This window comes from Hyperolius riggenbachi, chromosome 5, assembly GCF_040937935.1.
Source record: "Hyperolius riggenbachi isolate aHypRig1 chromosome 5, aHypRig1.pri, whole genome shotgun sequence".
In the NCBI taxonomy this organism is placed as follows: Eukaryota; Metazoa; Chordata; class Amphibia; order Anura; family Hyperoliidae; genus Hyperolius; species Hyperolius riggenbachi.
Genome location: NC_090650.1, coordinates 422,201,138 through 422,215,907, shown reverse-complemented (window position 1 = coordinate 422,215,907; position 14,770 = coordinate 422,201,138). Strand labels below are relative to the sequence as shown.

At 44.7% G+C, this 14,770-nt stretch overlaps 1 protein-coding gene across 2 annotated transcripts in view; it reads right to left on the bottom strand.

The window, feature by feature from the left end:
• EFR3A (EFR3 homolog A) overlaps positions 1–14,770 on the bottom strand; it is a 180,765-nt gene that overhangs the window by 37,887 nt on the left and 128,108 nt on the right. For both annotated transcript variants that reach the window (XM_068238034.1, XM_068238033.1), the window contains exons 13-15: positions 13,512–13,563; positions 9,441–9,613; positions 5,375–5,450 (exon numbers count right to left, since the gene is read on the bottom strand). In XM_068238034.1, the coding sequence (XP_068094135.1) occupies positions 5,375–5,450; positions 9,441–9,613; positions 13,512–13,563 (301 nt within the window). The remainder of the gene's footprint in view (positions 1–5,374; positions 5,451–9,440; positions 9,614–13,511; positions 13,564–14,770) is intronic.

Genomic DNA, 14,770 nt, shown 5'->3' with positions numbered 1-14,770 from the left:
ATGAGCTCAAGGTAATAGCTATTCAGTTATCCTAATTCCACAATAGCAAAGCACAAAGACATGAATAGATCTGTAACGGCAGCCGTAGAGAAGGTCTCTGGAACATGAAAACACTGACGACCTCGCGTTTCTTACGCTCCACAATCCCGGCTGTGAGTAATATGTGACCATGCTTTCACTATGCAATCTACGCAAGCTTTTTTCAACTCAAGGTCTTCTAGGCCCACTTTAAATAAAGAGGATGACTTTGGCTGAGTAATCCCTGGGGTGCTCAGCTTTCTTTTCCCTTTGTAGATCTGGCTGTATCGCCAGCTTTGATGGACTATGGTTCCTTCGCAGCTTAAGAAGTTATGATATAAGAGGATTTGTGCGCAAGAAATGGTCGTTATCCTATTACACGACAACAGAACCTGAAGGTTTCTCCTACTTGCAGAGTTTCTTCCATTAACCCATTAGCAGCTTCAATAGAGTTATCTCATTTGAGCTATTGATCTCAGTCAGCAGAACCTATTCTGTAAATTCTTGGAATGCTTTGATCTCTCTCTACTAGCAGAAAATATAGAAACTGAAAGCAGAAGTTCTCTGATAGTGTCCCACACTGTCCCCTAGTGACAAGTGGCCATAAAAGCACATTACAGCAGTACTAATTAGAAGCAAAAGAAATGCAACAAATAAGAAATAAAAAAGGTGCTAAAAGAAATTGGCCTGGAGCACTTGCAAGCTTCTAAATCAATTGGCTGCTAAAGGGTTAAGTCATCTATCTTATGCACGATTGGTGGAGAGCACAAATCCCAATAATTCTTACTTACACGTAAATATGATGCAGGCTGTATGCAGCTTGAAATTTGGCCAATCAGAATCAACGGAGTCAGAATTGTTAGTCCTCTTTTCCACGGTGGCTGAACTGCATGCAAGATTGTCAGGCAGCTGAGCCATACGGCCACAAGCACCATTCAGGCTGCAATTACAGTATTTTTCGGCGTATAAGACACTCCGGACTTGAAGACTAGGCTTAGAGTGCAAAAACCATGGAAAAAAAAAAATACTAAACTTGGGGTGTCCATGGTGCAGGAGTGTCTTGTAGATTTTCTCCCCCCATTATTGTGTCCCCCTTGTACCTCAGGTGTCCCCTTCTGCCACCTCACCTTATCAATCTGCGATCAGATCACTCCTCTCCCTCTTGGCTCCCCTAGTGCCTGCTGCTACTGATCGAATCATCAGCAGAAACCGGCACTAGGGGAACGGGGAAGAAGAGGAGAGGTCAGATCGCTGCTGGAGCCATGAATTAGATGAGACACGCTGCTGATAGTTATACACAGGGAGCGGAGGAGGGCACGGGGTAAGCTGAGGAAGACACAGAGGGACAGTACAGGGCAGTTCGTATCGGCGGGCATTCGTTTGGCATATAAAACACCTGACTTTTTACCCCCATTTTGGGGGAGAAAGTGCATCTTATATGCCGAAATATACGATACATACAGCTGAATGGCAGGGTTTGGCAACACTGGGTGTGTCATCTTTGACATGCGGAGGCATTATTCGGTATGCCGCAGGTGTGGAGCTGATAGGCGGTGAATTCACCTCCATCAGCTGCTCATGGAACAGAGGCCTAAAGCTTCTCATTGCGTTTCCAATCCCAACTAGAGATGTTCAAAGAGGCTCCCTACTGTGGTAACTGGTAAGCAGGTAAGTTTATGCTGAATATTCCAATATCCCTCCATTTCCATTTTTGAGAAAAGGCAGAGCTGTATGGAGTAAAGTCTCGTGCACACTTATGGTCACTCAGTAGGGATCTGGACATGATAACTCAAGCAAACAATTTTGGCCAAAGCTGTACAGACCCATTACTAGGCTACCGATACATTCAGTGTAGGGACAACGCACCATGAAGGGGGCAGAATAATAATGTCAGGCCGCATTCAGGGGAGATTATCCGGCATACCGAACCCTTCGCCGTAAACACACACACTAGACCCCCCTCTCACCCCGGGCCGTTTATATTTGCCATCCCGGCCAAGGTTAATCCAAAGTGTGCACAAACCTTAAGACTTGCAGGGCAGTCCTGAACTAATCAGCTTTGGCCCAATGTAGCCACTTTGTTTCTTTTAGGGGATTAGATGAATTTATGAAACCCAAAATTTCATAACTGCTCTTAAAGGATAAACACAGCATAGGAATACCTAGGGGAAAAAATAGCTGGTATGAAGTTACGCAAAGAGTTCACAATTCAGAATTCCACTTCCCAAAATAGGTTTTACCCTTAGCCTGAAAGCATTAAAAAATAAAAAGCTGAAAAAAAGCTACATGCCAGTGCCAGCTATGTTTGAATTGTGTTATTAAATGTCTTGCTCAAATCTACATGTACACATTAGCCAGTAGGGTGATTAGGCAGTAGGTCAGTAAGTCACTGAGGTGAGAATTATGCCAATTATTATGACACAGAATTTATGCTAATTATTAAAGTGAATAGGAACTGTTTTTTGTTGTTGTTATTTTCAATACCTGATCATTTACCGGTACCTACTACTCTCCTGTGCTGCTCAGTCCCCTTTTTGTTTCAGTCACTGCAGCCTGGCACCCAAAATCTCATTTATAAAAATGTGACCAGTTTGGTCGAATATAACGCTATTGGGAGGAGGCAGTTTCCACTGCTCTGTCTCTCCTCTGTCATTCATTGCCATCACCTCCCCTCTCCCCGCGCCTCTGAGCCGCGCTACCGATAATGCGTGGCTCCCTGGTCTCATACTCAGAGCGGCGCATACTAACGCTACTGTGCGCGCACACACGTGCTCATGGCTGCGCGTCAGAAACTACTGCCTCTCGCGTGGCTTTACCGGCGATACCAGAAAGGAAGAGGCTGCTGACCCGGAAGGGAGAGCAAAGGGCAGCAGCCATCTTGGACGAGTTGGGCATCGGTAATGAGGCAAAATAAACGGATCCAGGGGCAAGGGAGTGGCGAATATACAGTAAGGTAACTGCTGTGATCAGTTTGAAAGAGTGAATGTGTTTTGTTCTGTTTTTTAATTTTTGATTCCCATTGGCTTTAAAGAGGATCTGTAAAAATGAAAACATTCCCTGGGGGATACTTACATCGGGAGGGGGAAGCTTCTGGATCCTGATGAGGCTTTCCCCATCCTCCTCCATCCCACAGTTCAAGCGCTGGCCGCTCCCTAATGTCAGAGAGATAAATATTTACCTACCGCGATCCAGAGCAGGCGCAGTAGCAGCTTTCTGATCGGGCTCTATCAGGACCGCTGCACAGAAGATTCGCACCTGCACAGTAGAGCGGACCCGATCGTGCTCCGCTATTTCTGCCTGAGCCTGATTGGAGAGCAGCTACTGCACCTGCGCTACATCACGGTCGGTAAATCTTGCAGGCACCACAGCAGACATCCTCATCCGCTGCGGTTTTGGGGGAACCAGCGCTGTAACAGAGGGGCAGAGGAAGGAGGAAGCCTCATTAGGATCCAAAACTTTCCCCCTCTCGAGGTGGGGTTGGGGTGTCATTTTTCTTACAGATTCTCTTTAGGAAAATATATTGTAAAACAGACTAACCAAATCTTGCAATAAAAGCATTTGATTGGTCCATTTGCAAGCTGCATAGTTTTACAGCAACATTTGCATAGTTATACATCCAACTGAAGTTATTTGCATATCTCAAGCCAAGTAGAAAGTTGCCACTGACTCAAAACTTTCTACAAAAATGCCTTTCAGACGTCCGTGGCACATGGATGCGGAAATACAAAACCTAAAGGACTAGGGATGGGTCAACCAGATGCAAATAATTGTGAGTTGATGCAGGATCATGCACATTTTTTTATGCAAATTTATGCAGATTGAACACAAACCAATCAAATCCTATTGAGGTAAAATTTGATAGGTTCATTTTCAAGCTCCATAAATGTGCATACAAAATTTGCATAATCCTGCATCAACTCAAAATTATTTGCATCTCATTGATGCAAAACAGCGGCAATCTAAGGTTAAACTTATATTACAAAAAAAAAAATTATAAGTATATTTTCTTTTTTTACTGCTGACAGTTGGACTGTGAATTTACCGGTGGAATGAGCGATCGCATGCAATGTAATGGAAATCCAGACTTCAATCAATCTGAGCTGTAAATAGGACCTTTATGAGGAAAAGGACTTTAGGGATTCACAATGAGATTCAAACAGACGGGAGTAATAATGGGTTTTAAAGATATGAATAAATAAAGGCTGTAATCTGCCTCCCTGATGCCAGTAAAGGGTATATTGATATTCCTGTGTTTTTTTCCTTTTCATTTAGCGGGGAAAGAGGACGCTATTTCTGGCGTAATTACAAGCTGAGACCAGCAATCATGCAGTCCTGGCATTTGTCAGGTGGACAGGTCTGTCAGAATACATGTCGGCTGTTTATCACTTGTAGGATCCGATATACTGCACATGCTTATACAAGCCGAAAAACATGTTTAATATTATATAGCACTGACATCTTCTGCAGCACTTCACAGAGAACATAGTCATGTGACTGACTGTTCTCAGAGGAGCTCACAATCTAATCCTAACCATAGTCATAGTGTAATGCCCTACCATATTGTTATTACGCATATTATAGCACCGTCATCTGCAGCACGTTACAGAGTACATAGTCATGTCACTGGCTGTCCCCAGAGGAGCTCATAATCTACCCTACCATAGTCCAGTGATCTGCAAACTTGGTTCTCCAAGTCCCACAATGCATTTGCTTTTATGAATCATGAACGGTCGTCAGACTCCTGCGATGCATTGTGGGACTTGTAGTTCCTTAATAGCTGGAGAGCCAGGTTTGCAGATCACTGCGTATAAAGTCCTACCATATTATTTTGTATTAATATAACATTGACATCTGACATCTTCTGCAGCACTTTACAGAGGACATTGTCAGGTCACTGACTGTCCTCAGAGGAGCTAACACCTTACAGAGATCAGTCGTCAACCCCTAGGGCAAAATGGGCATTCTCCACACGCTGAAGGGGGTTGCTACATAGCAACCCTGGTTTGTAAGTCATCTTTCTGCATTCTTTTCTACCTCACCATTTCTGACATACTACACTATTTTCTTTCGTGCACTCCATTTTCTATCAAGGTGACTTGATCCGCTTCCTGCGAAGAAGCACGGACCCGATTGGGGTTAGCATTTGCTGCCTGAAGCCCGAGAGGGTCCGTGCTTCTGCACAGGTGCAGTGCGGCCGCGACCTTCAAGGATCTCAGCGATGGAAGAGCCTGGCCGATAAGGACGGAAGAACCCTCTGGAGGATCCAGAGGCATCCCTCTCCTGAGGTAAGTATAGCACAGGTTACTCTCCACAGGTAAATCCTCATGGGTTTGTTTTAAGGCTGAGGACAACTCACCTTCTTCATGAAGCTCACATCCTGCCGGCTGATCTTTTCCCGTTTGATCTTAAGGTCGGCAACATCGGGGATTATTCTGAGGAAACACAAACACAGCCAGTATTACAGTCAGTCCCAGAAACAGGAAGCAGCATTGATCAGAGTATATTTAGGGCGGGGCTGAATATAGGAAGAGGAATTGGTTACCTCTTTGGTGGTATTCCCACCCCAGACTCTGGGTGAATAAAAAGGATCTGTTGGCTATAATCCGGAGCCTGGACCAGGGTAGCCGCCGGGAGGTATATGCAGAGCCTGTAGCGGAGTGGTGTTAGCAACGACGCTAGCTGACCTTCTTCTTTTGGTCCTCTGAGGCTCTCGATCCCTCAGGTGAGATCATCATCGGACACGTGATCTCACCATAGAGCTAGAGCTCCACCCAGAGGACAGGAGGAAGAATTGCAGCGCTAGACCCCAGGGAGGTGAATAATGTGCAGAGACTGCTGCAGATCTTTCTGCGGTATGATTTTTTTTTCCCCCCTGAATTTTAGGGTCTCAATGCTATTAAAAAAATGTAACTGCTTTAAGACCCTAAAATCCGTAACGAATCTTACCATCAGGGAGGTTCAAGGAAGTTAGGGATTGTGTTTATGAAGGAAGATAAAGGTTGGTCAAAGAAAGGGGGAATTGGGTGGGGATCATTTTAAAGGGTAAGGATGGTTAAACATCAAGAAGTGGTAGAAGTTACCAGAGCGCCAGTAGAAGAACTGCCAAACTGTCGCTAAGACACATAAAATCCAAAACTGAAAACTGTACCGCAAGTTAAGCAATAAACGCAACCCATGGTACCCAAATCCAGTGTTCTTCCCAGATTCTTTTCCCAGCCGGGTGGCATGAAAAAGTAGCCGGGTGGGGCACGACGGGGAATGCAGGGCCGGCGAGACTTTGCTAACAGTATATGAGGAGGTGGGCCAGTGACAGCCGGGTGCTCACCAAAATTAGCCGGGTGGAGCACCCGGCTAAAAGAGCCTGGGGAGAACACTGAAGTATATACAGTATATTCTCGCTATAATAAATTCTGATATAGTAAACATTCGAGTATAAGTGAGAGTCCAGGTGCCAGCCAAGCACCATTACAAGTATATGGGAGAAAGGCCTAGTATAGTGAACCCAGATATAATAGAACTTCTTTTATAGTAAACCTGTTTTTTGGCACCAGCAGAATTCTTTATACGGCTATAGTGGAAAGTGGGTGGGCGCAGGAGTCATATGTCAGAGACCCATGGTCGGTGGGGGGCTGACAACTCGTAGCCCACTCCCTATCTGCACGCTACTCTGGGCCTGTGTGGATTACCTCAAAGCACCAGGCTATGAGACCTATGCTTCCTGTGTAAGCTGCTGCCTGATTACTGAGGGAATTGCCTGTCATCTGTGACTTGCTTGTGCATGGCTGCAACGCTACAGCATCATCCAGGCTGCACCGGAATGTGGACAGAGGAGCACACTATCAGTACAGGGGAGACCTATGCTTCCTGTGTACGCTGCTGCCTGATTACTGAGGGAATTGCCTGTCATCTGTGACTTACTTGTGCATGGCTGCAACCCTACAGCATCATCCGGGCTGCACCGGAATGTGGACAGAGGAGCACACTATCAGTACAGGTGAGACCTATGGTTCCTCTGTAAGCTGCTGCCAGATTACTGAGGGAATTGCCTGTCATCTGTGACTTGCTTGGGCATGCCGGCAACGCTAAAATATCATTCAGGCTGCACAGAAATGTGGACAGAGAAGCACACTATCCGTACTGTACTTGTACCTAGGCTTCCGATCACGTGATTATTGCATGCAAATAACTGCATATTGAGCACTGTGCATGTTGATCTATCTTAGACACTGTCTGTGCTCGCTTGCTGAGGCATTGAAAAAAAAAAAAAAAAAAAAAAAAAGACTCAATTATTAACCGAATTAAGATCAAGTACCATAATATACTTTATGTGCTTGAGTAGGACAATTTCTGATATAGTAAACGTCTGATATAGTAAACTACTTTTCCCGGTCCCTTGGAGTTTTACTGTAACCCCTTTATGGTAAACTCCAAGAGACCAGTAAAAGTAGTTTACTGTATTATAATTGGCCATACCATATATATTTATACAGATGCAGTTGCTGGGACCTGAGGTCTGAGTTTACTATATCCAGAGGTTTACTATATCAGAGTTTACTAGAACAAGATTCGACTGTACTAAAAAAAAAAAAAAAAAAAAAAAAAAAAAATACAACTTCCCTTTTTCATGAAAAAGTGGAAAACTGATACAAAGCGCCTCGCTTGAAATTCCGAAATGAAAACCCGCAAATAATGGAAGAGGAGAGGTAGTGGTCGTGAATTCCTGTCGCACATCAATCTGTTTATTCTAAATGACTCCACCTGCAGCACAGATAGTGCCGCAGTAACGCAAATACTGGAAGACAGCTGTATATAAAATATTAGCTGATAATTACAGCCACGCTCGGCAATTACACTGCATTTTCAATCTTCCATGATGGAACCGTCATAATTGCAGAGCGTAATTTCCACGGCACAATATTTACAGGGCAATCAATGCACTTTCTGCTGAATAAAAGCACAGCAGCATCCTATAAAGGGAACCTGAACCGAGTAATACTATTTAAAATAAACAGATGATGTACCTGCAAATGTATATTACATACTTGCCTTGCCATCAGTTCCTCTCAGAAGCTCACCATTTTCTTATTACCACAATCCTTTCCTATTCTGAGAAGATTTTGTCAGAACTGAAATATACCAGTTGCTGTCAGTTATATATCAGCTGCTGTCAATTACAACTGAATGTGCAAGGTAATGTCCATGTTTCCCTATGGCTCAATTGATATCACAGTTTAACAGTGTGCTGACCAGGAAGCTGTTATGAGGTAATGGCCATTTTTAAATGGAGGACGGATAATTCCATTGATCACACTGGACAAATGGGAAGCAGGAGAGTAGAAAGATTGAGGAGTAGACTACACAGGAGGTAAGTAGGACCTGTGTATGGTTATTTTGACTTTTATTTTCAGTTCAGGTTCTCTTTAAAGGAGTTACTTTACTTAAAGCTTCTCTGAGCTCTCCAACTCAAGTTGGGTTGGCTACAGTGCGGTTCTCTCAAGCATTTATCTCAACCTGTCTTTCCCTGTAACTTGTTTGTTTAAAGAGAACCTGAACTGAAAATAAAAAGTCAAAATAACCATACATAGGTCATACTTACCTACCATGTGGTCTGCTTATCAATCTCTTTCTCCTCTCCTGCGTCCTGTTTGTCCACTGTGATCAATGGAGTTCTAACCGCTTCCTGGTCAGCACACTGTTAAACTGTAATATCACCCACTTGAGCCATAGGGAAACATGGACATTTCCTTGCACATTCAGCTGTAACTAACAGCTGCTGGTATATAACTGACAGCAACTGGTATATTTCAGTTCTGACAAAATATTGTCAGAACTGGAAGGAATCACTGTAAGAAGAAAACGGTGAGCTTCTGGGAGGAAGTGACGGCGAGGTTAGTATTTTATATTCATTTGCAGCTACATCATGTGTGTATTTTAAATAATTTTACTCACTTCAGATTCCCTTTAAGGTTTTACTGCAGGAAAGTTCAAAGGGTCCTTAGCTCTGCTCTGTTTCATAATCATAACTTCATAATTTCATAATATAATCGCTTCTCTCCTGATCTGATAAAATAATCAAATCAAATAGTTGATGATACAAGAAAATAGAGTAATGTTTGGCCACCTTTACTACTCTGTCTGCCAGAGCTCTATACCACTTTGCTGACTGACCATAACGGTTACTGAGGTGGGGATAGGGCGTGAGCAGGCAGTTGGAGGCTGCTGAGGAGGAAAGGAGTACCTGTCACATTTCAGGCAGGAAATACTTCTTCGTTTCATTTTACAAGAACAACATTTAAAAAAAATAAATCTTATTTTTAAACCAATGTTCTATTTAATGCATAGGAGAAAAACGTGCTGGAATATCATTAAATATATCATTGGTCAGCACGCTGCAAGAAAGGCCACAGCAATGTGATCCGTACCGGATGCCTCGCAGCTTGGCTCTGTTGTCATGGCGATCTATAAGATTGTGCATTATCTCCAGCACCAGCTGGCGCAGCTCACAGTCCTCCATGAGGGACGGAGATAAGAGGGGGTCCACGAATGGCGAGGGCAGAGCCGCTGCTATGGTCTTCGCTTTATACCCGGACGTCACCTGCCGGGAACAAGTAACACAGAGTATAAGAAAAATACTTCAGGGCTTCACTTAACTCAGATGAACTGTCAGCTACGTCAAAAATGCAGCATTACTAAAGCCTAAAAATAAAAGTTTAGGGACTGTGAGCTTAGTGCCTAAATGTGAAAGCAGTACTTACCTGAGGCTTCCTCCAGCCCACCGTAGGCCGCAAGGTCCCCCAGCGTCCTCCTGGCTCCTCTCCCGGTCCCGGCTCAGTTATTAGACGATTTCAGCCTGAAGTCCTCAGGGCTGCTTCCCGCTTTGACTATATGTGTAATCCTGCCTGGCGGCGTGAGAGTGCAGTGCATGCGCGGTTCTCTAATATTGAAGCGAGCAAGTGCATAATGGAACCGCCAGCTGGGAGAGGAGCCAGGACGCCGGGAGACCTTGCAGCCTATGCTGGGCTGGAAGAAGCCTCCGGTAAGTTCCAATTTCATTTTTAATTAGTGCTCAGGAGCCCTTTAACTTACCTGTGCCCATGCCATCTTTCCACAATCCTCCAGCAAGCAGCAGCAACACCCCGAAAACTGCCCAGTTAAAGGTTACTGCACGTGCTGCCCCGCGCACCCTGATCATGCTCGTTGCCAGGAATGTTCTGCGCATGCACAGTAGGGATTTTCCCATATTGCGCATGCGCAGAGCGTTGCCATACACGGGAATGCAACATGGAGGGGAGTGGCCGCCGCCTGCTGGGTCCCGGTAGGACGCCGCAGACACAGGACGACTGTGGGGGCTGCAAGAAGTTAAACTGCTTATTTAAACTTAAAGAGAATGTCCAAGCAAAATAAAAAAATGAGTTTCACTTACCTGGGGCTTCTACCAGCCCCATGCAGCCATCCTGTGCCCTCGTAGTCACTCACTGCTGCTCCAGTCCCCCGCTGGCAGCATGCTGACCTCGGAGGTCGGCGGGACGCATTGCGTACGTTTTTGCGCATTCCCGCTAGTGCAGGAACATTAACACATACATTTTTACGCGTTACTGGTTCAATGCGTACATTTTTACGCATTGCACCAGTAGCGCGTAAAAATGTATGTGTTAATGTTCCTGCACTAGCGGGAATGCGTAAAAATGTACGCAATGCGTCCCGCCGACCTCCGAGGTCGGCAAGCTGCCAGCAGGGGACTAGAGTAGCAGTGAGTGACTGCGAGGGCACAGGATGGCTGCATGGGGCTGGTAGAAGCCCCAGGTAAGTGAAACTCATTTTTATTTTGCTTGGACATTCCCTTTAAGATTTCCTTTAATGGACAACTGATGTGAGAAGCATATGGAGGCTGCAATATTTATTTACTTTTAAGCAATACCAGTTGCCTGGCTTTCCTGCTGATCCTTTGCCTCTAATGCTTTTAGCCAGAGACCCTGAACAAGATGCAGATTAGGGGTTTCTGACATGATTGTCAGATCTGACAAGATTAGCTGCATGCTGGTTACTAATGTTATCCAGACACTACTGCAGCCAAACAGATCAGCAGGACTGCCAGGCAACTGGTATTGTTTAAAAGGAAATACATATGAAAGCCTCCATATTCTTCTCACTTCAGTTCACTTTTAAAGGACACCTAAAGTGGGATATGAGGCTGCTTAATGTATTACCTTTTAAATAATAACAGTTGCCTGGCTGCCCTGCTGATCTCTTTGGCTGCTATAGTGAATCCCACACATGAAACAAGCATATGGCTAATCTAGTCAGACTTCAGTCAGAGCACCTGATCTGCATGCTTGTTCAGGGTCTATGGCAGTGATGGGCAAACTACTGCCCATGGGCCATATCCAGGCCGCTTCGTATTTTTTCCCAGCCTGCCGTTTGGGTGGAATCCTCATCTCTGCAGGCACCCCACTTGGCCAGCTGCAGAGTTAGGTGAGCGGAGCATGTTGCAGCATTACTCACCAATCAGGGCTGATCTGCCCTTAGCCAGTGTCGCCGCAAGAAGAGTCATAGGGGAACATTTATCAAGAGTGTCTCAGACAAAATCTTGGCAGGTTTTTAGAAATCTGCTCAGAATTGTCTCAGACATCTTAAGAAATCACCAAATAGTGCAATTTCCTTCTAAAACCGTTGTAAAATAGGAGGAGTTAGGAAGGTTACTTAGACAGTGCAGTGTGTGAGGGAAATTGCTGTTGCTGAGGTAACCAATAGATCAGCTGTATTAATACCGGCAGGTTCTGAGGAGGAATTCAGCAGGGGGAGGAGAACTTCACAAATCATGCCTAGCCCGCACTGCTGCACAAGCTGTAGAACTGCTATTAAGCACTTCCTAATCTTAGGCAGCTTAGGGATGGAGTGCACTTTTCTTAACTGCAGTGCATCTCTAGAAATTCATGTTGAACTGCCATTATTACCTAGGATTTAAAGAGAACCTGTACTTAGTAAAAATATTTAAAATAAACACATGAGGTAAATTCAAATGAACAGTACATAGTTACCTTGCCATCAGTTCCTCTCAGAAGCTCACCATTTTCTTCTGACAATAATCCCTCCCAGTTCTGACAATATTTTGTCAGATCTGAAATATATCAGTTGCTGTCAGTAAAATATCAGTTGCTGTCAGTTATAGCCGAGAGGAAAACTGATGTACCAGGTAATGTCCATGTTTCCCTATGGCTCAAGTGGGCGATGTTACAGTTTAACTGTGTGCTGACCAGAAAGCTGTTATGGGTAATGGCCATTTTCAAAATGGAGGCCAGAAAATGCCCTTGATCACAGTGAACAAACAGGACGCGGGAAAGGAGAAAGACACTGAGGAGTAGACTACATGGAAGGCAAGTGTGACTTGTGTATGCTTATTTTGACTTTTCATTTTCAGTTCAGGTTTTCTTTAAGAAGTTTCTTATCAGACATAACTGATCCCCCTACTGGTTAAAACTGTTTAAGAAAAAAAAACTGTCAGTAATGCTTTGATAAATCTGGCCCATAGAGGGTATCCTCTGAGACGGCTTAAGACAGACCAGCAGCAAGAGGTCATGCTGCAGCACGCCCCGAATGCCTAACTATGCATACGGGGGTTGCCTATCTAATACTGACAATGTATATGAGGCGGGGGCACAATATATATGCGGCGAGGGGGGGGGGGGGGGGGGACGACGACGACCTACCTAATACCAGGGGCTCATCTGACAATGTACATAGGGGGGAGAAGAGACCTACCTTATAACGGGGGCTCATCTGACAATGTACATAGGGGGGAGAAGAGACCTACCTTATAACGGGGGCTCATCTGACAATGTATATGGGGGGGGGGGGGGGGGAATCTCCAAATCCAGGAATTGGATACTGGGGACTCATCTATCACTTCTGACCTGTATGCACTGCAGGGCTGTGGAGTCGAAGATGGAGTTGAAGAATCGGAGTCAGAGCAATCCTGGGTACCTGGAGTCAGAGGTTTCATAAACTGAGGAGTCGGATGATTATGTAACCAAATCCCCAACCCTGGTAAGTATTATTAGTACCATTTTTGGTACTTGGAGCCACAGCTGGAGTCAGTGGTTTCATAAACTGAGTCGTCGGAGTTGGATGATTTTTGCACCGACTCCAAAGCCCTGATGCACTGTGTGTGCTGATTCATGCGCTGGTAATTTTGTGGGTCCCCTGTCGTTCAGGACCCACAATGTGAGTACCTGCTTCATCGTTTGTTTTAAACCTTTTATGAAACAATTTGATCTCATCTTTGCAACCCCAATTGATGTTGTTTTCACATTTTTTGTGGGTTTGGTCATCTTTATTTGTATTTTGAGCATGCGGGTGACTGCAGGAATCAAGCTGCTGAAAGAAATCTTGACTATCTGATCTACCCATGTGTGATGTAGGATCTCTGGTACCTAACCTCCTGCATTGGAGCAAGAGGAGCGCTCGGTTTTTCTGCTTTACAACTTGGTACCTACCATCAGCAGTGACCTCAGGAGCATAATCTGGATTCTTTTTGTTCCCAAATCCCTAAAATAAAAGCAAAAAGCAGAATAAGCTCACTACATTATGGTGTAAAGATCTCAGGAAGACAGGCAAAACATATAGCATGGGGGGGGGGGGGGGGGGGGGGGGGAGAGGGGGAGAGAGAGAGAGGGGGAGGGAGGGAGAGAGAGGGGGAGAGTAGAGAGAGAGGGGGGAGAGGGGAGGGGGGAGAGAGGAGAGAGGGAGAGAGACCTAGGTCCTGACAGTTTCCTGTCTGAGCCTTGTTGCATTGTGGGAAATAACAGCATTTTCCAACTACCAAGCACCCAGTATCTCCCTCTGTGCATATGTACATCTATAAAAAACAACAACCTTTTAGCCTATTGCAATGTACAGGGGTATGGTTATAGATAATGCGACTGTCTGGTTCTTTCCACGGCTACCAGCAGTAAAGATGATGACATGCAGGCAGATTGTGGTTCAAACAATATGAACAAATTACGGGACATTTCGAAGATCAATCATTTTTTGATGGCTCTATTTAACTTGTAAATTTTCCCCCCTTTCCACAAAAGTTCCTCCGAGTGCTGCTTTAAGCGTCTCCATCCATTATTGCTTTCTGTGTGGCATAATGAATAGTCAAAGTGACTGTAGTATTGTAGTATGTTTCTTTGGCATAGAAAGCTGTATGAATGGTTTACGGTTTTCCATAATGCGTTTTGGAACATCCAAACTATACAAACCATTAATGAGGCAAAAATGCAATCTATCAATGAACTAACAATGCTGACCAGGGCACTTCCTGTTAGGCAGCGACAATACAAAGCCCACATACATCATATTGCTCTTGTGAAGTATCACTCAGGCGATAGTGAAAATAATTGTCTGTTTCTCTCTAATAAGGCAGCTGTGGCACATCTTTCTTTTTTTAACAATGAAGCATGAGTCCTTTCTGCAGCACTGAAGTGCACGCCATGTTTCCGTGGCAACATGTGACTGCCGTCATGGTAACAGACATCATTGTATCACACTGCTGCTCATTAACTGCTTTACCACAACAAGTCCATATAGTATGGGAAGGCGATTATACTAACAAGCTGGGAATGGACTTTCTCAGGGTGCTGTGGAACTGCAAGTCCAAGCATGCCCTACTCCCCTGAGGTGTGTGGACCAACTACAGTGCTACAGGCATAATTGGACTTGGGTCCGATTTTAAATTTGTTTTGGTCAGTTTAAAGGGACTATGAACAGT